Source organism: Bos javanicus, chromosome 28, assembly GCF_032452875.1.
Source record: "Bos javanicus breed banteng chromosome 28, ARS-OSU_banteng_1.0, whole genome shotgun sequence".
Lineage (NCBI taxonomy): Eukaryota > Metazoa > Chordata > Mammalia > Artiodactyla > Bovidae > Bos > Bos javanicus.
Genome location: NC_083895.1, coordinates 39,333,320 through 39,357,516, shown reverse-complemented (window position 1 = coordinate 39,357,516; position 24,197 = coordinate 39,333,320). Strand labels below are relative to the sequence as shown.

At 43.2% G+C, this 24,197-nt stretch overlaps 1 protein-coding gene across 6 annotated transcripts in view; it reads right to left on the bottom strand.

Moving 5' to 3' along the window:
* The window catches only part of NRG3 (neuregulin 3), a 1,226,542-nt gene that overhangs the window by 289,040 nt on the left and 913,305 nt on the right, over positions 1-24,197 (bottom strand). For all 6 annotated transcript variants that reach the window (XM_061405513.1, XM_061405517.1, XM_061405516.1 and 3 more), the window contains exon 3: positions 17,248-17,321. In XM_061405513.1, coding sequence (XP_061261497.1) covers positions 17,248-17,321 — 74 coding nt within the window. The remainder of the gene's footprint in view (positions 1-17,247; positions 17,322-24,197) is intronic.

Genomic DNA, 24,197 nt, shown 5'->3' with positions numbered 1-24,197 from the left:
TATATTCTACTAGCAATGTTTTTGCGACTACTTGGAGGACAGAGTAATGTAAGAACTTAAGTATTCTGAGTAGATTTCAGTCAGGAAGACATCCTCTCTCATTAGTAAGAATTAACGGACCAAGAGCAAGTGGTTATTAGTTTATGCTTTGTACCTTCAAGAATCGTCTCTTTCTCCATATAACTTATTAATGGAAATTTCCTACCCAAGGCCATGCAGAGCACCTCTATAGAGAATCCTTCCCCCTTCTGTATGATTGATACTTGTCTTGTTGGGCAGTGTTCAGCCTGTGCAACGGTATATAGCCACAGAACTACATATGAAAAACTCACTACGTTGTTCTTGCCTAGGTAAGCCTTTCCTGAACAACCCATATCTTTCCTTCCACTTTAGGTGAATTTTTATTGTCCCCCATTTTGACAAAAGTTCCTTCAGCTGTCTTGTATTTTAATGTGTTTCCTTATTTGCATTTGTTTGTACAATTTTTTCTTGCCTCTGTGCAACTGAAGATATTTAAGGTCAGATAATGTTTCATGCAGCAATACCATGTAGTTATAAATGCAATGATAACAGTTAAGATAAAAAATAACGATAATACTAGACAACATTTATTAAGCTTTCACCATGTGTCAAGCACAAACTACTCTGAATGGATTATTTTATTTAATACAACAAAAGCTGTCTGCATGACAGACAATTACTATTTTATTTTATAAAGAAGAAAACTAGAACTCATCAAGGTTAAGCAAGTTGCCCCATGTCAAACTATTAGTAAGAGTTTGAGTGAATGAGTGAATTAAAAAAAAAAAATTAATGCATTATACACAGCACATTCTTTGGAGCCTGTAATTCAATTTACATAAATGCAGCTTTCTAGACTATGAGTTTATTGATAGTAGGATTCTTAATTATTACTATTTGAACCCACAGCATGGTGCACTCTCTATATACTTAATTACTTGGGGGATAAGTGAGTGAATGAATACAGTATGGATTATTTCAGCTATGCATTCAACCCCACTTTTTAATGGCTTGCAGGACAACCTGCTCTGTACTGAGGGTTGTTTTCTTCTTTCAACCAGGGTACCTGAAGGATTCTTCTACAGATGAAGAAACTGTGACTCAATACACTGTGATTTACTCAAGGCCGCATTACTAAGAGCAAATGGTCACAGGATTAGAATCAAGATCTTTTACACTTCTAATTCAGAGAAATTTTCCTTATGCTCTTCCGTCTACTAGCTGTCACATTGCACACTTTTCCATATACTACATGAAATCCTGAAAGGCAAGAGGATGGGCTATGGGTGTCTTTAGGAAATTCCTTACCAGTACTTTTTCTGAGTAGAGCTGACTGCAGGTTTTTGGGGAGTGTTTAGATTAACAGGCCTGAGGACCCAGGCTGAGGCCACTAGTCCTATTAGCTGTTGAGTTTTTCAGAGTGACATCCTGGCTTCGTTTCCTAAATGCATGCAACTTGAGGTATTATTATTGTTTAAAATTAACTGACAAAAGAGCACACTTCTGATCATCTGCATTGCCTGGGGGAGAATAATAGAGCAGAGATTTCTACTCCCTATTCCTTTGGATTGCACTAAATGGAGCATGCATTCAAAAAATGGTGAGAGAAGAAAGAAGAAAGAAAAGAGAGAAGGAAAGAGAGGGAGGAGGAAAAGCAGAGGGGGATGTTGGAGGGACTGATTTTCAGGGCATAGAGTTATTCCAAGATATCATAAGCAGCAAATTAAACGATCCTTCAGCAAGAATTTTGACAAGGAAATTTCATTAGGGATTTAAATCTCTATGGAAGCTCAAGTTGCTGCATTAAGATATGAAAATTGTGCAAATATTGCTCCTTAGAATAATGTTTGCTGCAGGTCATTGAGTTTCAGGCAATGAAAGTTAGAGTGATAAATGTCATATTGAAAATAACTGGAGGAAGGAAGGGCCTAGGGACAAAAGGAAAGAGTCCCACAGTTGGAAGCTCAGGCCCTAAAGCCATTTGGATTATAAATTAGATCCCAGCATCAACTAGCTGTGTGACCTTGGAGGAAGTTTATTTAACATCTCTGAGGCCTAATTCGTTCATCTACAAACTGTGATCAAATGCCAGTCACTCTGCTGGACTGTGATTATGAGAGTTTGATGCAATAATCTAGGTAAAGCCCTTTGGCGCCATGCCTGATGCATGTAAACTCTAAACATGTGTCAGCATGATGATGATGAAGAGCAAAGGATGTGGGCTAATATTCATCTGGAAACGACCTCTTGTCAGTCATGGTGATAGATGCCTATAGACAGTTTTATTGGCATTACTCAGATAAAAAGACTGAGATTCAGGGGTTTAATAAATCTGCCAAGGTCACAAAGGAATGGTGAGTCCATCAGAATCATGCCCACTCTTATACATCTCCATGTTTTTCTCCCTCACTAGCCTTGGGGGCCTCAGAGCTAAACCCAGTTTGTACACCTTAGTATGAACATAATCTGACCAATTAGCGGTCCTTTGTGGGTCTCAGATCAAACATGTTTAGGGAAAGAATAAGTGATTGTATAAGTCAATGGATGAATGTGTGGATGAATGGGAGATAAATGCTTTGCCTATTTAAACTGCGCCTCAGGGACTCATCTATAGGTTTCTCAAAGGTTTTTAGTTTAGCTTTTTTTTTTCTTTTTAATTTCAAGGTGTATGTTGAGTACCCTCAAGATGGCTGTTCTCCATGCATCCCCTGCTCAACGAGTGTCTGTCTCACCTATACTCTACTCTCATGACTGATGTTCTTACACACTTGCCCAGGCCTCAGCTAATGACTGTTCTAGCTTTAGATCAGAATGTCTCCACTCTGATATCTTATCCAAAGAGCAGGGAGGAACACATGTCGCTCTGCTGGCTTAGCTGGTAACCAATGAGCCAACGTTAGGTCAGTTCTACTTGTAACTGGTAATACTCTCTCCCATTCCCCTCAGTTCAGTTTAGGTGCTCAATCATGTCCACCTCTTTAAGACCCCATGGACTGCAGCACGCCAGGGTTCCCTGTCCGTCACCAGCTCCCAGAGCTTGCTCAAACTCATGTCCATTGAGTCGGTGATGCCATCCAACCATCTTATCCCTCTGTTGTCCCCTTCTCTCTCCACCTTCAATCTTTCCCAGCATCAGGGTCTTTTCCAATGAGTCAGTTCTTCATATCAGGTGGCCAAAGTATTGGAGTTTCAGCTTCAGTCCTTCCAGTGAATACTCAGGAATGATTTCCTTTAGGATTGACTGGTTTGATCTTCTTGCAGTCCAAGGGACTATCAAGAGTCTTCTCCAACACCACAACTCAAAAGCATCAATTCTTTGGCACTCCACTTTCTTCATGGTCCAATTCTCACATTCATACATGACTACCAGAAAAACTATAACCTTCACTAGATGGACCTATGTTGGCAAAGTAATGTCTCTGCTTTTTAATATGCTGTCTGGGTTGGTCCTAGCTTTTTCTTGCAAGGAGCAAGTGTCTTTAATTTCATGGCTGCAGTCACCATCTGCAGTGATTTTGGAGCCCCTAAATATAAAGTCTGTCACTGTTTCCCCATCTATTTGCCATGAAGTGATGGGACTAGATCCCATCATCTTTACTTTTTGAATATTGAGTTTTAAACCCACTTTTTCACTCTCCTCATTCACTTTCATCAAGAAGCTCTTTAGTTCCTCTTTACTTTCTTCCATAAGGGTGGTGTCATCTGCATATCTGAGGTTATTGATATTTCTCTCTGCAATTTTGATTCCAGCTTGTGCTTCATCCATCCTGGCATTGTGGATGATGTACTCTGCATATAAGTTAAATAAGCAAGGTGACAGTATACATCCTTGACATGCTCCTTTCCCAATTTGGAACCAGTCCATTGTTCCATGTCTGGTTCTAACTGTTGCTTCTTGACCTGTATAGAGATTTCTCAGGAGGCAGGTAAAATGGACTGGTATTTCTATATCTTTAAGAATTTTCCAGTTTGTTGTGATCCACACAGGCAAAGGCTTTAGTGTAGTTAATGAAGCAGAAGTAATGTTTTCTATGGAACTCTCTTGCTTTTTCTATGATCCAACAGATGTTGGCAATTTGATCTCTGGTTCCTCTGCCTTTTCTAAATCCAGCTCAAACATCTGGAAGTTCTCGGTTCACGTACTGTTGAAGCCTGGCTTGGAGAATTTTCAGCATTACTTTGCTAGCATGTGAGATGAGGGCAATTGTGCAGTAGTTTGAACATTCTTTATTACTGCCTTTCTTTGTGGTTGGAATGAAAACTGACCTTTTCCAGTTCTGTGGCCACTGCTAAGTTTTCCATATTTGCTGGCATATTGAGTGCAGCACTTTCACAGCATCATCTTTCAGGATTTGAAATAGCTCAGCTGGAATTCCATCACCTCTGCTAGCTTTGTTTGTAGTGATGCCTCCTAATGCCCAGTTGACTTCAAACTCCAGGATGTCTGGCTCTAGGTGAGTGATCAAATCATCATGGTTATCTGGGTCATGAAGATTTTTTTTTTAATAGTTCTTCTGTGTATTCTTGCCACCTCCTCTTAATATCTTCTGCTTCTGTTAGGTCCATACCATTTCCTTCCTTTATTGTGCTCATCTTTGCATGAAATGTTCCCTTGGTATCTCTAACTTTCTTGAAGAGATCTCTAGTCTTTCCCATTCTGTTGTTTTCCTCTATTTCTTTGCATTTGTCACTTGGGAAGGCTTTCTTATCTCTCCTTGCTATTCTTTGGGACTCTACATTCAGATGGATTTATCTTTCCTTTTCTCCTTTTTTTTCTCCTTCTCTCACTTTTTTTCATCTCTCAGCTATTTGAAAGGCCTCGTCAGACAACCATTTTGCCTTTTTGCATTTCTTCTCTCAACAAGTCCTGTTCACCATCTGACAGATAGGGTGGAGGCCTCAGTCTTGGGCCCTGCTTTAGATATTAAACCATTGATATATTTTTTTATTAATTTTTTTTTACAGACTCTAAGGTTGTCTTTTCTTTTGTCTTGAATTTGGGCAAGCATAAGCCTTGCAGGCCTCTTTTAATGCAACCCAACACAGGGCATTCTATCATTTTGATTCACACAATGATGTGTCATTTTACAGAAAACAAAATAAAAAGGAAAAAAAATCACATACTTCTATAACCCCAAGACTTAAAATTCCCTTTTACCATTATACTGTGTTTTTCCCCCTATCTTTGGACAAAGGGACGTACTTATTGCAATCTTGAATGAAAATATTTTTCTATCTTGCTGTTTCACTTAATAGGACTATTTCATACAGCTCTTATTTTAATGATAATTTATTAGAACATGATCAATATGCCATATGATGTTCTAATTAAACATAATTTTTAAAATGTGTATTTTCTCACCATTTTAAATATTGTTGCCTTAAATATTTTTATGTATATAGCATCAACTGCAAATTGGCACTTGCCAAGAGCATTGCCAATGACTGAACAACAAGAGCATTTGACAACTGCCTCTGCTGAGATTGAACCCTGCACTGCTATAGCTGTTGACCTTCAACACCCCCTGAAGGAGTTCAGGGTGAAGGGAAGCACTCTGTGCTCCAGGGAATTTGGTGGGACAGGTCTTCAGGTAGTTGGATGCTTTTAGGAATAGATTTTATGATCTCAGTCCTTGCATCTCCTCATATCTAGAAAGGCACCAAATCCCTTCATGGTGACATCAGATCCTCCTGGCTAGCAGAAAATCTTTTATTAAAATGGTTAAAATGAGTGCTTAATGGTATTGAACTCCCCCTTCATCAAAACCTTATATATTGACCTTTCTCCCAGTGCCTCTTTGGAGCAGTCTCTCAGAGCTGGTGCTGCCTCCCAGGCTGCAGTCCTCATTTTGCCCCCAATAAAACTTAACTCACAGCTCTCAAATTGTGCATCTTTTTTCAGTCGACAGCAGGACCAAGGTTTTCAGGGTTAGTGACTGATCACAGGATCATTTTTTCTTTTAGGAGCACACAGTCCTTATGCAGAGGAAAGTTAAAATTTTACATAACCTCCTGCTCCTTTTGCCTCTGTAACTCAGCTTGTTCCTTGCAAAGTCTGAATCACATAGATCACATAGCCTCAGAAAGGCGGGATTCACAATATTAGGAACTGGAGCTTATCGCACTCACCCTTGCCCTGCTCTTTGCAATTGCCCAGCCCCTGCAAACCCGCTTAATCATTTCTGTCCATGTATAAAAAACTCTGTAACCCCTTTGTTTGGTGCTCAGAGCTTGGAGTGTTAACTCCTCTGGGCCCACCAGTGTAATAAACCTGAGTTCTCCAGCTCTCCAAGTGTGGTGTTTGGTTTCTTGAGTACTGGTTTCTGCAACATTTCTGGAGGCCCCAGCGAGATTCCAACAATGCCAGCCCCTTGAGAAGCTGGACTGATGGCTCAGCCGGGTTGGAGTGGAGAAGCCCTGAGATGAACGAGGAGGAGCACTGCTTGACGGTATTACAGGCTCTCTTTTGGACTGGTGTTCTGACTCTCTGGACAGCTGAGCTCCAACTGGACTCATTGGAGGGACAGACCAACTCACCAGGAATGGCCACAGGATCAGGTAAGGCCCTGGGGCCAGTCCCCAGTGAGGTCCTACCCCAGTGGGTAGAAGAGGAGACTGATCACCTCCTTGGAGCTCCAAGGAAGGGAGCATCAGATAGAGAGACCTGGGGACTTGGGAAAAGGGAAGCATTGTGATAACCTCTGAGTGACTGTGTATGCATAATTGTTGATTGAAGGAAGTGAAAGTGAGCTCCACAGTCCTAAGACTATAGAGCCTGAGAAGGTCCAAAACCTGCGGGTCCATGACAAACTCATAAGACTGAAAGGGTGCCAGTCTCTGGGGGATTTGACCCCACCCTGCGAGGCTGGTCCAGGTCAGTGGTTTATACTGACCTGCCAATGCTAAGAGGCAGCTTGGGGCTGGTGCACTGGGATGACCCAGAGGGATGGTATGGGGAGGGAGGTGGGAGGGGGTTCAGGATGGGGAACACATGTACACCCGTGGTGGATGCATGTTGATGTATGGCAAAACCAATACAATATTGTAAAGTAAAAACAAATAATAATAATAATAATAAATCTGAAAAAAAAAAATCTCCCTCAGGATAGTGACTAGGCAGACAAAAAAAAAAAGAATGTGAACGAATGTGTGGCCTGATTCACCTGTACTTCAGGCTCGACTGTGTGTCTTCATGGCCTTCATGGCTATGGAGTCCCAGTGGGCCCTATCTTATGGTTCTGTGGTGGCCTCATATGGCTCAAGGCAGTGTCTGCCTCTGGGGGGACCCAATCTCTCCCTGTGAGACAGATCCAGATCAGGGGTTTATACTGATCTGCCAATGCTAAGAGGCACCTACGTTTCCCCCAGGGATGCGGGCAAGGGGGCACCTGAATGGTCTCCTCTTTTGAGGGGCACCCACCCTTGTTTGTCTCTGTGTCACCAACTCAGGGCAGGAAACACAGGGAGGGAGAAATGAATGGTTACTGGTTATTCTTCTGTCGACTGACTCCTTGAGCTGACATCTAAGAGATTAAGTTTTCCTCAAAACACTGCCAGGTAGATTACATTTGTCAACATGGGTGGAAGTTCCTCTAAGCCAACAGTTTTAGATTCCATGATAAAGAACTTTAAGAAGGGCTTCGCAGGGGATTACAGAGTCAAGATGATCCCCAGGAAGCTTCATAACTTATGTGAGCTCCATTGGCCATCCTTTGAGGTTGGATGGCTGCCAGAGGGCACTCTCGACCTGCCCACCATCCAAGCAGTATACCAGGTAGTCCCTGGGACTCCAGGACATCCAGATCAGTTTCCACACATAGACTCCTTGCTTCTAATAACACAGACCGTGCCCCTATGGGCAAGATTTAGCACAATGGACGGGGACAGACTAGGGTATTTGTGGCCCAACCACTCAGAAAAAAGAAAGAAGAAGGGAAAAAAATCTATATTCCAGGGATATCCAGTGGAAGACCCACTGCTTCCCCCACCAAACATTCCCCTGACTCCACAAGCCTCAGCACAGCCAGCACCAGACCCATTGCCAGACAGTCCACCTGCCTCCATGTCCACCTTATAAGCAAGCTGGTAGTGAAGCAGCTCTGCTTGGCTGAACAATCTAGCCAGCTGGCCATGGCCCATCAGATGCCACTGTGAGAAACTCAAGGTTCTCAACAAGTGAACGAGGATGGCTCAGTCCAGCCTGGCTGCTCCATCCTCCATTACCAGCCCTTCGGCACTACTGATCTCCTCCACTGGAAACACCATAACCCAGCATACTGGCTATGACTGATCTCCTAGAGTCCATTTTCCACACCCATCAGCCTGCATGGGAAGACTGTTGCCAGCTCCTTATGTCTCTCTTCACTACTGAAGAAAGGAGACATATCTCAACAGAAGCCCAAAAATGGCTCCGAGGACAAGTCCCTGCAGAGGTGTTAGATATAGAAAGATGGGCACAAGAAGCAATGCCAGAGACGAGACCTAATTGGGATTTCAATATCAGAGAAGGACAAGAAACCCTGGGTCACTACCGTGATGCCCTTCTACATGGACTTTGAGCAGGAGCCAAAAAGCCCACCAATATGTCCAAAATTACAATGATAATCCAAAAAAGCAGATGAGACTCCCACCAATTTCTATGACAGATTGCGTGAAGTGTTCCAGACATAGACCCCATTCGACCCTGAGACACACGAGAATCAACGAACGATCAATGCTGCCTTTGCGGCTCAATCCTGTGCAGACAATCCAACGAAAGCTCCAAAAACTGGAAGGCTTCACTGGGTTGAATGCTACACAGCTCTTGGAGGTAGCAGATAAAGTCTTTGTGAACCGAGACCATGAAGCCCAACGGGAAGCAGATAAAGAAATGAAACAGAAAGCAGCCTTGCTAGCAGCAGCACTGAGGAGCTCTGATCAAGTGAAACAGACTGTCCCCTCGTGGAAAGGGGAAACGAAGAAGAGACTCCCACTATGCCATGACCAGTGCACCTATTGCGAAGAGACCAGACACTGGAGGAATGAGTGTCCCCATCACAGAGGGACATCTAAAGGGTTGAAGAAGTTCAGTCAACCCAACAAAGAAAGGTACCAACCTGAGCCGGCCATCCAAAATGTTATTGGCCTGGCCAGAGCAGAATCAGACTAGGGAAGACTGGGCTCCCTGATCCTGGGCCCCCGGGAAAAAAAAGCAATGACTTTTATGGCTACCGGAGCTGAACACTCCGTGGTAACCACACCTGTGGCTCCCCTCACAGGCTGAACAGCAACTATTGTTGGGGCCACATGGTTCATGGCACACCGCTCATTTTGCAAGGCCCATTCGTGTCAGCTGGGGGCCATCTGGTGATTCATGAATTTCTTTACTTACTGGGATCCCCCATTCCCCTGCTGGGTAGAGACTTACTGACAAAGCTGGGGGCACAAATCACCTTTGCCCCTGGAAAGTCTGCGAGCCTCACCCTGGGGAGACAATCGGCTCTGATGATGGCCATGACCATATCCAGGGAAGACGAATGGTGTCTCTATTCCTCAGGAAGGGAACAAATAAATCCCCCAAGACTGTTAAAAGAATTCCCTGATGTCTGGGAAGAGAAGTGGCCCCCCGGTTTGGCCAAAAACTCTGTCCCCATTGTAGTGGACCTGAGGCCAGGAGCCACTCCTGTTAGACAGAAACAATATCCAGTATCACAAGAGGCATGTCTGGGAATTTGGGACCACATCCAGCACCCACAAAATGCTTAGATCCTAATTGAATATCAGTCTCCCTGGAACACTCCAATCTTACCAGTCAAAAGGTCTGGAGGGAATGACTACTGCCCCGTCCAGGACCTCCACACCATCAACAGTGCAGTGATCACCATCCATCCAGTGGTCCCAAATTCCTACACTCTCTTGAGTCTCTTACCCACTCAGGCAAGCTGGTTCACCTGCCTCGATCTCATGGACTCATCCTTCTGCCTCCAGCTGTCACCAGCCAGCCCTTGTTTGCCTTTGAATGGGAAGACCCACACACTGGGAGAAAGACACAGCTGACCTGGACCCAACTGCCACAAGGCTTCAAAAACTCACCTATCTTGTTTGGTGAAGCCCTGGCTGCAAACCTTGCTGCCTTTCCCAGCGAAACTTTCAACTGCACCTGCTCCTGAATGTGGACAACCTGTTACTAGCCAGTTCCACCCAAGGGGACTGCTGGAGAGGCACCAAAGCCCTATTGGCTCTACTCTCCACCACAGGATACAAGGTGTCATGGAAAAAGGCTCAGATCTGCAGACAGGAGGTCAAGTACCTCGGGTTTGTCATCACAAAAAGGCACTGGGTGCTCAGACATGAGAGGAAGGGAGCTATCTGTTCAATACCTTGGCGGGACACCAAGAAAGAAGTCTGTGAGTTCCTCAGGGCTGCCAAATTCTGCCGGATCTGGATACCGGGTTTCTCTGAAATCGCCAAGCCTTTGTTTAAAGCCACAGCAGGGTCTGGTAAGGGCCCCCTGGAGTGGGGACCTGAACAGGAAAAGGTCTTCAAGGAGATAGACTCTTGACCAGTGCGCCAGCATTAGGGCTTCCAGATGTGACACGGGACTTTAACCTCTTTGTACATGAGAAAAATGTACACTGAGGGTTCTCACACAAACAGTTGGGCCATAGCAGCGCCTGGTCGTATAACTGTCCAAATGACTGGATCCAGTGGCCACGGGATGGCTGCTATGCTTCCGGGCATTAGCTGCCACTGTGGTTTTGGTCAGAGAAGCAAATAAGTTTACTCTTATAACAAAAGATAATATATAAATATATATATATGTATATATATATACATGTACGTGCATATATGTATATATATACATATTATACATTATATATACATATTATATATATATGTATATATAAATGTAAAGGTTCCCCATGCTGTTACTGCCCTGATGAATAGCCAGGGGCATAAGTGGCTGACCAACTCCAGGATGATTCACTATCAAGGACTGCTTTGAGAAAACCCATGGGTCCAACTTGAGGACTGTGCAGACACTGAACCCTGCCCAGCTTTTTACCTATGGAAGCGGGAACCCCTGATCATAACTCTGAGGAGGTCATAGATGAAATTTATTCGTGCAGGCTGGACCTGACAGACATTCCCCTCTAGAACCCAGAACTGGAACTGTTCACTGATGGAAGTAGCTTCATCCAAGATGGGCCCTGCAAAGCAGGTTATGCCATAACAACTGATGAGACAGTGAAGGCTGAGGCCTTGCCACAGGGTGGTCAGCACAATGGGCTGAGCTATGGGCACTCGCCCAGGTGCTAAGGCACGCTGAAGGGACACGAGTCAACATCTACACTGATTCAAGGTATGCCTTTGCTACTTTACATGTTCATGGAGCCATTTATAAAAGAAAAAGGGACTACTGAGAGCAGGGGGAAGAGAGATTAAAAACAAACAAACAAAAATCCTTCAGCTGTTAGAAGCAGTCTGGAAGCCTTCCCAAGTGCCAGTCACACATTGTAAAGGCCATCAGCGAGGAACCGATCCAGTCAGCAAAGGAAATCAGTTGGCTGACCAGAGATCCAAGGAGGCAGCGACCCAACCCAGCCCCACGTGGGCCCCAAGTCAATCTTCAATGTCCTCTTGGCACCAAAATTGCCTCCATCTCGAAGATATACCAAGGAAGAAGATCAATGGGCTCTAAATGAGGGAGGAATTAAAAAAAAAAAAAAAAAAAAAGAGGGCTGGTGGAAGCTCCCAAACCAAAGACTCTTTGTCCCCTGCAATATAGCAGACTAGCTGGTAAAACATCATGAGACAGCTCATTTAGGAAAAACTGAGCTGGAAAGCTTACTGAGCGGCTACTATTTTGTTCCTCAGCTCCCAACCCTGTGTGCCCAGATCAGTGCTAGATATGTGTGACTTGTGTGCAAAACAACGCCAGCCAAGGACCAAGACCCAACCCAGGGGTGCAGACAGTTGGGACACTGCCATCTGAAGGTCTAGAAGTGGACTTTACTGAAGTCAAGCCCTGTAGAGGCTATAAGTATTTACTTGTGATAGTCTGCACATACTCGGGATGGGCTGAAGCCTACCCCACGTGCACTGAATGGGCATGAACAGTGGCCAAGGCCCTACTAAGAGACATAATCCCGAGATATGGGCTGCCTCTCTCCATAGGGTCTGACAATGGGCCAGCTTTTGTGTCTGAGATAATCCAAATTTATCCAGGACACTGGGAATCAAATGGAAGCTTTAAACCCCTTACAGGCCACAGAGCTCAGGGAAAGTTGAACACATGAATCAGACCCTCAAGACTACATTAGCTAAACTCTGACAGGACACCCAGTTATCTTGACTTGACATGTTACCCCCTAGCCTTACTCCAAGTCTGATATATCCTGAGATCCTCAAGCTAAACTCCCTCTGAGATCTTATATGGGAGAACACCCCCAGTGATAGGAAAACTCAAGGGAGACCCCCAACAACTAGCTGACCTGGAGATGTCCCAACACCTCCAGGCCCTGGGAAGAGTCTTCCACTACATCACCCAAGACCTTAGAAAGGACACCCACTCCTTTGGGCAATTGGGTCCATCCCTATCAGCCAGGAGATGAGGTATGGGTAAAAGACTGGAAAAAGGAACCACTTCAGCCAGTTTGGACAGGCCTCACACGGTCGTCCTGGCAACCCCTACTGCTATTAAAGTTACAGGCGTCATCCCTCAGATCCACCACACCAGAGTCAAGAAGGCAGTGGCTTCCTGTGGTGAGGACACCTGGAAAACAGTTCGGGACCCCGAAAATCCCCTTAAGGTCTGGTTCCCAAAACAACAGCTCTCAGCCACGAAGGATGCTGAGCCCTGCTCTAGTCACTCCAGAAGCTGACTAGTCAAAGGACAGCAGAAGCTTGAGGATTCTTCAGCCTTGCTCCAGCCACACTCCAGCAGCTTGCTGGTCAACGCATGGTGGAAGCTTGAGGATCTGGCTATTATAGATGGATTTTCATTGTCAACCCTGGCCTCTATCACTGATTGGTATTATTGCTGTGCTCTTCACTACAGGACTAGATTCAAAAGCACTCCAGGACTGGGATTTGGGTCAGAAGCTGTGGTTAGCTGTCCGTTATCTCACAGGAGTTGGAAGCCTCATTCTTATTAAATGTCTCTTATGATTGATTCTCCCTACTTAACTAAATTGTTCACAGTATAGTTGACCCCTCTTCACAACAGGCTCAGTTGCTATAGCCGTGGCAACCCAAAGATAGGGAGAAAACTTTTTGTTAGTGTTCAGTTATCTGTTATGTGCAGGCTGCTTTGCAGCCTTCTGGTGTCCCTTGCTATAACAGATGGTGCTGTTCCTTATCCATCATGCACCTGTCAACATTACAGTCAACCCTTGGAAAATCACTTACTTAACCATCAGCTAGAACAATGTATAGATAGCCAATCCTATAGGCCAATCACCTACTGCCTTCATAATCAGGAGATGCATGTCCAGAGGTCTGGGTGCCAAAAATGTTTTCCAGTTATACTCTTCACTGCCACTATCTTCCCTCCACCAGAGGACCCAAACCCCAGGTGGTATCCCAACACCATGGCATTGCCAACATGCCCCTGTGCCTCCGTCTACCCCCAAATGCCACACAGATGTTACAACCCAGACGAAGTGTCTGTCTGCCAAATAAATGGAAAAACCTATTGGACAGGAACAATAATTCAGACAAACAAAATCATGGATCATCTTTGCCCTAAAAACTCAGGCTCTGCCTGTTGGCTGTATGACCCAGGTTACAGAGTTAACTCCCCCTTAGACCCTCATCTGTACCTGGTTCTCAATGCAACTCTTTCTTTGCCTCCTTAATGACACCAGCCCCCAGCTGGCCAGGGATTGCTGGCTTTGCTTTACCCTTAGGAGCTCCACGGTACTTAGCTACACCAGTACCAATGAATGATGCAACAGCCATGGGAACTCCTATAGACCCACCCTGGCAAGAGCCAGTCTCAAGGGCAATTGAGTTAACTCAGAAGGCTCCAGAATGCTTTACAAATGATGTGGGGACTGAACCTGTTGGCAATTTAGCCAGGGACCAATGTAATCAAACTTCAAAAGGCGAGTAGCCCACTCATCCTCCCAGAAACACAATAAGGTGTTGCCCCCATCAAGGCCTCTTTGTGGGACAGTTGTTTACTTATGTCTACCAGCCAATTGGATGGGTATCTGCCCGTTAGCTTTCCTCACTCCCCAGATGAATACCATCCCTAACCACCAGACTCTCACTGTGCCTCTGGCAGCACATACGCAGTCAAAAATAGCCATCCGATTTATACCCCTACTAGTTGGTCTGGGAATTAAGGCTGGGATAGGTATGGGAATAGAAGGAATTGTTTCATCAACCACCTTCTACCATATACTATCCAAGGACTTCACAGACTACATTGAGAGAGTAGCCAAATCATTAGTGGCCTCACAGGACCAACTAGATTCCCTGGCTGAGGTGCGTTTACAGAATAGGAAGAGGGCTAGAAGACAATGGTGACCCACTCTAGTACTCTTGCCTGGAAAATCCCATGGGCGGAGGAGCTTGGTGGGCTGCAGTCCATGGGGTCGCTAAGAGTCGGACACTGTGCGACTTCAATTTCACTCTTCACTTTCATGCATTGGAGAAGCACATGGCAACCCACTCCAGTGTTCTTGCCTGGAGACTCCCAGGGACAGAGGAGCCTGGTGGGCTGCCGTCTATGGGGTTGCACAGAGTCAGACACGACTGAAGCGACTTAGCAGCAGCAGCAGCAGACCTACTGACAGCTGAAAAGGGAGGACTCTGCCTCTTGAATGAAGAATGCTGCTTTTATGTAAACCAATCAAGAATACTTAGGGACACGGCCCAACAGCTAAGGGAAGAAATCATAAAAAGGAGAGAGGGACGAGCAAATTCCTGGGATAACTGGAACGATCTCTGGACTGGGCATCGTGGCTTTTCCCTTTAACCAGTCCTCTCTCCATATTCTTTGTGGGGCTCCTTTTTAGCCCTTGTATGCTCAATGCTATTACCCAGTTCATAACCTCTCAAATTGAATCCATAAAGTTACAAATGATAATAACTCAATATTGCTCCCTGAATGATGGGGAGCACTGAATATCCTCCCAAAACATGAGATGATGCTTTCTACAATGAATGATAGAAGCATCAAGAGGGGGAATGAAGAGGAAAAGCTAAAATTTAACATAACCTCCTGCTCCTTCTGCCTCTGTAACGCAGCTTGCTCCTTGCGTAGCCTCAGAAAGTGGGGACTCACAATACTAGGAATTGGGGCTTATCTCACTCACCCTTGTCTTGATCTTTGCAATCGCCCAACCCCTGCAAACCTGCTTAATCATGCCTGTCTATGTATAAAAACTCTGTAACCCCTTTGTTCAGGGCTCAGAGCTTGGAGGGTTAACTCCTCTGGGCCCACCGGCATAAAAAAAAAAAAAAACCCTGAATTCTCCAAGTCCGAGTGCGGTGCTTGGTTTCTCGAGTACTGGTTTCTTCAACACGTACAGTGGTCTCATTCTCAACATTTGCAGTGATGGACTATTATGTTTAATAGAATGGCAAAGGTTTTATTAGATTGTATAAAGAAAGGTTATTTTACCTATTTTGTTCTGCATGCAAGCCCTGCTCCAGTACCCTGTACTGAACAGGTATTCTACAGCTATACAGGGAAAGAAAAAGGAAGGAAGGAAAGGAAGGAGGAAGGCAGGGAGCATAGGTAAGAAAGAAATAATAAAGAGAAGAAAGGAAAAAGGGCAATAAAAGGGAAGGAAAGAGAAGGGAAGAATAAGGAAGAAAGAAAGAGGGAAAAAAAAAATGAAAACTAAGTACATCAAAGTGAATATAAAGAAAATGAAATCAGCAAACCCATTCTTCTTTTTATGCTTCCTAATGCAGCAAATACACGTCTCTAGCCACAATCATACCTTTTAGACATCAGCTGAGCAAGTGGCTAAAACTACAAGACAGAAAAGATACCACACACTCCAGTAACTGTCCCCTACCTGGGAAACTCCTAGAGACCAGAGCCTCACATTTCAGAGACCAGAGATCAACCATGGCCAGCTTAGTTACTGGCTTTTAGGCAACCTCCACTTTTCTTTAGGAGAGCTAAATTTGCTAAGAAAAGAATAGTTAATGCTGTATGGTGGCAGCTTGCCTTGTCAAGATAAAACACAAGCAAATTGAATTACACAGAAATTTTATTTTAAAAAATATTCTGTTTACTCAGGGAAACATACTTAAAAATTCAGGGTAGGGGGGACAATAAAAATCTGCACTTTGTAAAAGTGTTGCTTAAAATGTTCATTATGCAGCAACCTGCACATTCAGACAGGGTGACCACTGGCTGCCACCAATGCATGGTATTTCGCTAAAGCTTATGTTATGCATGTTTGGTATTCAGGAAACCAAAACATTGCTTTTACAATCTGAAAATGCCTGTCATTATCTTCACTGAACTAGACTGCTGATTCAATAAAAGTCCCTTGCTTAGTGGTGATTCAACTGTAGCAGTCACTGAAAGATCAGATTATTTACAGATAAAGGAAAAATTTCACATTTGACCAGAACTGAGCATATTCGTATAGAACATTATTTTTTACTCCACACAGAGACAGAAATAAGTGGTAATATTTCTTAGCAGCAAATTGTCTTCTTTCATGAACGGAAAAAAATAATTTGTTGTTGGTACGGTAATCGCTGATATGCGAATAGGGTTGCTAAAAATAGGGTTTTCACAGTTAGTCTGAAAACTTCTTATTTTATATGTATATTTCCTTCCATCAGGAAGGTTAAAGTTAATAGGGTTTAATGTTTTCACAAATTACCAACCAGAAGGTAAGAAGCAGTATGACATTAACAATTCTCATAACACTCTTTTGGATAAATAATGAGGTCTTTTATGTCTCTATATCCTTGTTTTCATAATGGGGTGGCAGTAAGGGAGCCTAAAAGCTAAGGGAGCAGGATTTGTTGCAGTTCCCATAGGAGGGTAGCAGTGGAGATGAATCTGGAAACCAGGCTCCATCCCCGGAAGTCCTACACCTCAACAGAGATAGTTCTGAACAAACCTTGAAGGTGAATGCCTCTCCCCCGCTCCCACCCTCGGCAGCATTCAGAGACACAAAACTGAGATCCGGTGGTCAATGAGTTAGCAACTGTGACTCCGAGTTTTATATTGTGTTAGAGACAGAAGAAAAATGCATGACCTACTTGGATCCGATAAGATGGAATCAGTTTTCGGCAGAAATTGATCACAACGGACTCCTTGGTAGCCTTCTTTGCACCTGAGAAAAGGGATAAATGACAAACATACGCATGTGGTTGTGAAAGGTTCGAGATTTCAACGAGCAAAACAGCCACCATTTACATCACCGTGAGAACAGTACATTCATGCTTTTGTGATGCTTGGCTCAGCCTGTTTCTAACATTGACAGATGGATTCTAGAGTCTTATGTCTGTGGGGAAAAGAAAACAGCAGCGGCGCCTTTCTTTTGTAGTTTTATAGGTAATATCTAGCGAACAAACAACACAACTGAAGATGCCCCTCATGGTGTATGAATAACTGTTATCCTCATATTACAATTCTGCAGTTTTCTTTATGCAACATACTGGTCTTTAAAAGACTGCAAATGCTCTTTCAGAAAGCATCATATTACAAGTGTTATTTTTCTAATAAAAAATCATTTTCTAACATAATTGATGAAACATTATCAGGAGATTTAGCCTACTGTTCATTTTCCTCATGTTTTACTAGTTTGTTCATTTGCTAATTTTACTTTTATTTTTTGCTTACCAATTTTTCCAGTCAGTGCCGCCTAACTGCTAGGCCAGAAATAACAGCATTTATTTCAGATATGGCCAAATCGGAAAAGTATCTATCTCTGCATGAAAGGTCTCTGCATTTTCTCTAAAATCACATTTTTGTCTCCTCATTTTTCTCTTTTATATTTAGCAAACAAGTGCCTGCTTCCTGCAAGGCATTGTCCAGGGAAACTTTCCTAAGGCGGGTGCTATTTGGAAGTGGGATATTCACCTGAAAGCCCTTGCAGTGAGGCATGTCTAGGCAGCCCTCCCTGTCCACAATCTTTGCTCAATCAAGGCTGGTTGGCCATCTCAGGACAGTACTGGCTCATCAGCTGACAGTTCAAGGAACAAATACAGCTGAGGCCCCACTCGCCTGCCTCTGAACAATTTGTGTAAGCAAGGAGGTGGCATTTAGTGTATATGCTTGAAGCTTAATCTGTCATGCCCAAGTTAAGCAGATAGGCATCCATTGTTGCTCCTGGGATGAATCTGTCCTACTTACTGAGGAGGAAATTGTGCTGCTGGCATAAAAATCAGATTTAAAAAACAATCCTCTGGTTGTTAGAAATCTATGAAATCGACAAAAGAATTCAAAGAGACCGTTCTGTCAGACAGGAGCCATGGATTCTTTCTTTAGAATACGCTTTGTTTTCTGACTGTAATAAACTATTAGATGAGGTCTATGGCAGTTGGAGCTATCACAGTGAAAGGCACTCAGGTAATTTGTGAGCTAAAGTGGAATAAAGGTAATGAGGCAGGCTTTCCTTAGCACCTTTTCAAACCTGGCACACTGGAGTGTGTTTGGTAATTTTCCCTATAGACTGAGAACAAAGACTTCTGATACATGGACACTTCAAATACCCAACAGGCTATGGAGAGAGTTTGTTTAAGCAGACACATATTTTCATAAACTTTAAGAAATTCATTTACTGCACTTGAAATAAAGCAGGCATATTACTGATTCGCTAATTGCACAAAGTCAGAAAATACTTAAGATGGAAGCACATTTGTGATGAAAAAATAAATTTCTGTTCTCTGAAGCTGCCCTAACACCATCATCTTTATTCTGAGTTACTTGATTCACAGTGTTTTAGTTCTCATTTTCCTTAATGATGAGTTAGGTGCTAGGTGCGTGCATGCATTCACTTCTGAGGACTTATTTTCCAACATATGTGGGAGATTTTAAGCACACTTCACTCTTTGTATCTTCATTTAATGTGACAATGGTATGCTTGGGAGACTGCTGCTTTTAAGGGGAAGTGCTTTTGTTTTGTTTTGCTTTTTAAGGGGTTTTCATCACTTAAAATGCATTACTCCATTTGTGTGTAGAAAAGAAAATAAGGAAAGATGTTTGAAACTGTTCTAGTCTTCAACTGATTTGCCGTGGCTTTGAGCCCACTCTGAAGTGTTCAGGCCTCATGGGTTACCAGGAAACTTGCAAAGTGCCTGCCTTCACCCTGCCTTCCTATCAGCATGCTGTAGATAATAATGTGTGATGAGACTGAAGTAGCCCCGCTCCAGTTAGGAAACCCACCAAGGGCTGTGTGACTAGGCATGAGGCAAACTCTGCTCCTTTGTTAAGGTGGTTATGTATCCCCGCTAATTGGTGCTGGGTTTTATAACAAATTAAAGTTTCCACTTAAAAATCACACATGTCACCTTGATAAGTTTAAATCCATCCAAATGTGAAGACAAAATGTGCCTAGCAGGTAAAGTCAGTGAGGTGGATTGAATTTATGACACTATTAAACACATAAAGCAAAGGAAAAAATGTCTTAGGATGCATTCTATTGCATAGATTGAGTTTGGCAGACCTTTTGACAGTGTGATAAACAGCGTATCTTTTCAAAAATATCACAGTATGTTTGTTGTGGTTTGTCTTAGTTGCGGGGAGGGGTGAATTTTGAGACTGCTTTTTAAGATTTTTGCTCTCTTGAGAGGTACAGGTATAAGAACAAAAGAAATTCATATAATAGAAGTTCTTTCTGCTTGTTCATCTTAATAAAGCATGATGGAATTAATAAAATTTTAAAAGTACATACGTAATCTTTAATGGTAAATACATTTTTTTAAGCATATATCTTGCCTTAATCAGGTTGAAAAGTGGAAGTGAAGGCTGCTCAGTCGTAATCAGGTTAATACTCTATTATTTTTCTACTCTGCATTGGTTCAAAGCTCCACTGAATTTATCCACTCCTGTTCTCTGAATTTATTTATCCCTGGAAAGCCTTGCATCGTGATAGCAATTTTATTAAAATATATCAACATTCCCTGGTGTTCTTACACATAAGCCTTTTTTTTTTCCCTACAACTAGATGGCCAATGGAGAAGGCAATGGCACCCCACTCCAGTACTCTTGCCTGGAAAACCCCATGGATAGAGGAGCCTGGTAGGCTGTAGTCCACGGGATCGTGAAGAGTCCGACACGACTGAGAGACTTCACTTTCACTTTTCACTTTCATGCATTGGAGAAGGAAATGGCAACCCACTCCAGTGTTCTTGCCTGGAGAATCCCAGGGACGGGGGAGCCTGGTGGGCTGCCATCTATAGGGTCGCACAGAGTCGGACACGACTGAAGCAACTTAGCAACAGCAGCAGCAGATGTCCAAAGAGTAGGTTCAGAATAGGAAATACAGCCACAGTTGATAAACAGGTGTGTAAAGAAAATGGGAGGAGTCTTACTGTCAGTAGAACAACCACAGTGTAAACTCAATCTCCCCTGGAAAAAGAAATGGCAATCCACCCCAGTATTCCCGCCTAGGAAATCCCATGAACAGAGGAGCCTGGCAGGCTACAGCCTATGGGGTTACAAAAGAGCTGGACAAGACTTAGCAACTAAACAACGATGAAAACCCTGAATAGGGGAGACTGGCTCCCGGCAATGAAGTGACGGAAAGAAATTGGAGATTCTGAGCCAAGTTTAAAATGTCAGCAAAGTATCTCTCCTGGTGAGTTTTGGGTCCAGGCCCCTCACTTTCTACAGTGATAGGGCCAGTTGTATGGTTTCAAATGCAGAACTCACTTTTCTACCCAATACATCCTTCTAGTTTGCACTCATCCCCCTCCCACTTGTTCAGCTGTATCTGTAATAACAAGCCACCCCTTCTATTCATTTCCTTCTTATACACAGTCCCTGAAGAAAAGCCCAGCTTTAGAGAAAAGCTTTAAAAGGCAATCCTTGGACAAAGGAGAAGAGAACAATACTGACAAAGATGAGAAATTACAATATGCATACTTGTCAGCTAGAAGCAAATACTTGATTTGTCTTGGGTGTTAAAACAGATGCAATGAACCTAGCACTCAACCTGGGTGCAGAAACCCCCCCCCCCCAAAGAGATTTTTTTTTTTTTATTCTTCCAATTTTATTTTATTTTTAAACTTTACATAATTGTATTAGTTTTGCCAAATATCAAAATGAATCCGCCACAGGTATACATGTGTTCCCCATCCCGAACCCTCCTCCCTCCTCCCTCCCCATACCATCCCTCTGGGCCGTCCCAGTGCACCAGCCCCAAGCATCCAGCATCATGCATCGAACCTGGACTGGCAACTCGTTTCCTACATGATATTTTACATGTTTCATTGCCATTCTCCCAAATCTTCCCACCCTCTCCCTCTCCCAAAGAGATTTTTTTAAATGTTTAGCTCAACTGCTGATGTTCCCACAGAAATGGGCATTCTTTGGCCAGCAAAAAGTGGTTACCACGGCCATCAGCCCACATGGCTAACTTCAGACCATGCCCATCTGTTTTGTTACAATACTCATTCCAGTTTATTACTTTGAAATCCTTTTCTGAATAGTAACTAAATTAGAACTAATAATAATAATGACTTCGAGTGAAAATGAAAGAACTCTCATTTGTGACCAACAACCTCCCTACATTTCCAGATTATTCTTCCATTTCTCCCACTTATTCCTGTCAGGAGAGCAAAGCAAAGCAAAGCAAAAACAACACACAACTGTCCCATTGGGGAACGGTACTATCCATCCTCTGATTCGATTCCCTGGTCATTGACTCATCAATGGGAGATGTAATCATTGCTTCACATCCTTCTTCTCCACTCCTACCCTGTCTTCACTACCAGTCTCTGTTATCTACATGGATGGCTCAGCCAACATAAAACTTTCTATCACATCTTCCTCAACTATATCATAAGGTTTAGCTGTTGAGTTTAGAGCCTGTTCTCTGTTTAGTATTTGCATGGGTGTACTTTACACAAAAACTAGAAAAGGTCAGTTTTCATTCCAATCACAAAGAAAGGCAATGCCAAAGAATGCTCAAACTACTGCACAATTGCACTCATCTCACACGCTAGGAAAGTAATGCTCAAAATTCTCCAATCCAGGCTTCAGCAACACATGAACCGTGAACTTCCAGATGTTCAAGTTGGTTTTAGAAAAGGCAGAAGAACCAGAGATCAAGTTGCCAACATCCACTAGATCATCAAAAAACAAGAGAGTTCCAGAAAAACATCTATTTCTGCTTTATTGACTATGCCAAAGACTTTGACTGTGTGGATCACAATAAACTGTGGAAAATTCTGAAAGAGATGGGAATACCAGACCACCTGACCTGCCTCTTGAGAAACCTGTATGCAGGTCAGAAAGCAACAGTTAGAACTGGACATGGAACAACACACTGGTTCCAAATAGGAAAAGGAGTATGTCAAGGCTGTATATTGTCGCCCTGCTATTTAACTTCTCTGCAGAGTACATCATGAGAAATGCTGGACTGGAAGAAACACAAGCTGGAATCAAGATTGCCGGGAGAAATATCAATCACCTCAGATATGCAGATGACACCACCCTTATGGCAGAAAGTGAAGAGGAACTAAAAGCCTCTTGATGAAAGTGAAAGTGGAGAGTGAAAAAGTTGGCTTAAAGCTCAACATTCAGAAAATGAAGATCATGGCATCTGGTCCCATCACTTCATGGGAAATAGATGGGGAAACAGTGGAAACAGTGTCAGACTTTATTTTGGGGGGCTCCAAAATCACTACAGATGGTGATTGCAGCCATGAAATTAAAAGACGCTTACTCCTTGGAAGGAAAGTTATGACCAACCTAGATAGCATATTCAAAACCAGAGACATTACTTTGCCAATGAAGGTCCTTCTAGTCAAGGCTATGGTGTTTCTAGTGGTCATGTATGGATGTGAAAGTTGGACTGTGAAGAAAGCTGAGCACCGAAGAATTGATGCTTTTGAACTGTGGTGTTGGAGAAGATTCTTGAGAGTCCCTTGGACTGCAAGGAGATCCAACCAGTTCATTCTAAGGGAGATCAGTCCTGGGTGTTGTTTGGAAGGACTGATGCTAGAGCTGAAACTCCAGTACTTTGGCCACCTCATGCGAAGAGTTGACTCATTGGAAAAGACTCTGATGCTGGGAGGGATTGGAGGCAGGAGGAGAAGGTGATGACAGGATGAGATGGCTGGATTGCATCACTGACTTGATGGACAAGAGTTTGGGTGAACTCTGGGAGTTGGTAATGGACAGGGAGGCCTGGCGTGCTGCAGTTCATGGGGTTGCAAAAAGTCAGACACAACCGAGTGACTGAATTGAACTGAACTTTACACAAAGCTTCTATAATCCTGTTCCCACTTTAAACCCTAGGAATGATACCAGGAAGGAAAAAAATGAGCAAGCACTTGTGGTTATTATATTACATACATATGCCTAGAGACCTTCTACTGCACATATTTGCAAAAATGCATTTTACATAATTTACAGAGAGAAATGCATGAAGGTTAGAAATGTTTGCTTCAAACGTGGTATAGGATCTGGTCTCTCCATGCATTTTAGAGAAAGTATGCATGCTTCTTTCTTGGAAACTTGATTTTAGACATAAAATTTCAACTAGCAGAAATCAATTAACTTCACAGGAGAAATGGTGGTGAACTGTATGGTTTGCTTTCTGACTGTGGCAACTTTCATTCATAGACAAAAATGGCAATTACTCTTTGATATTACAGAAAAGGAGACACTTTGTCAGTGATATACAAGTCTGCCAATTTGGAGGGGCCTATTAAATGCTGATTTGATTAAAAAAAAAAAAAAAAACACTCCCTCCAGGTATTCTTCTTTATCTCCTGCCAATTCTCCTCAGCCTCAAAGTCAGTCCTTGGTTTGGGAAAATGGAAAAATCATCAGGCATTTAAACTTTACCTATTAGGTGCAGGGTGGTTTGGAGCACATCCTGGTTTTTAAAGCTGGGATTGGCTATTTCCTAGCTGCTTAGCCTTCCTCTACCTTCTTCCTTCTATCTGTAACATGGAGATAACAATAGTAGCTCCCTCCTAGTGTTATTATTAGGAATAAATAACACTTGTTGTTTTGGTAAGCACTCAATGCATGA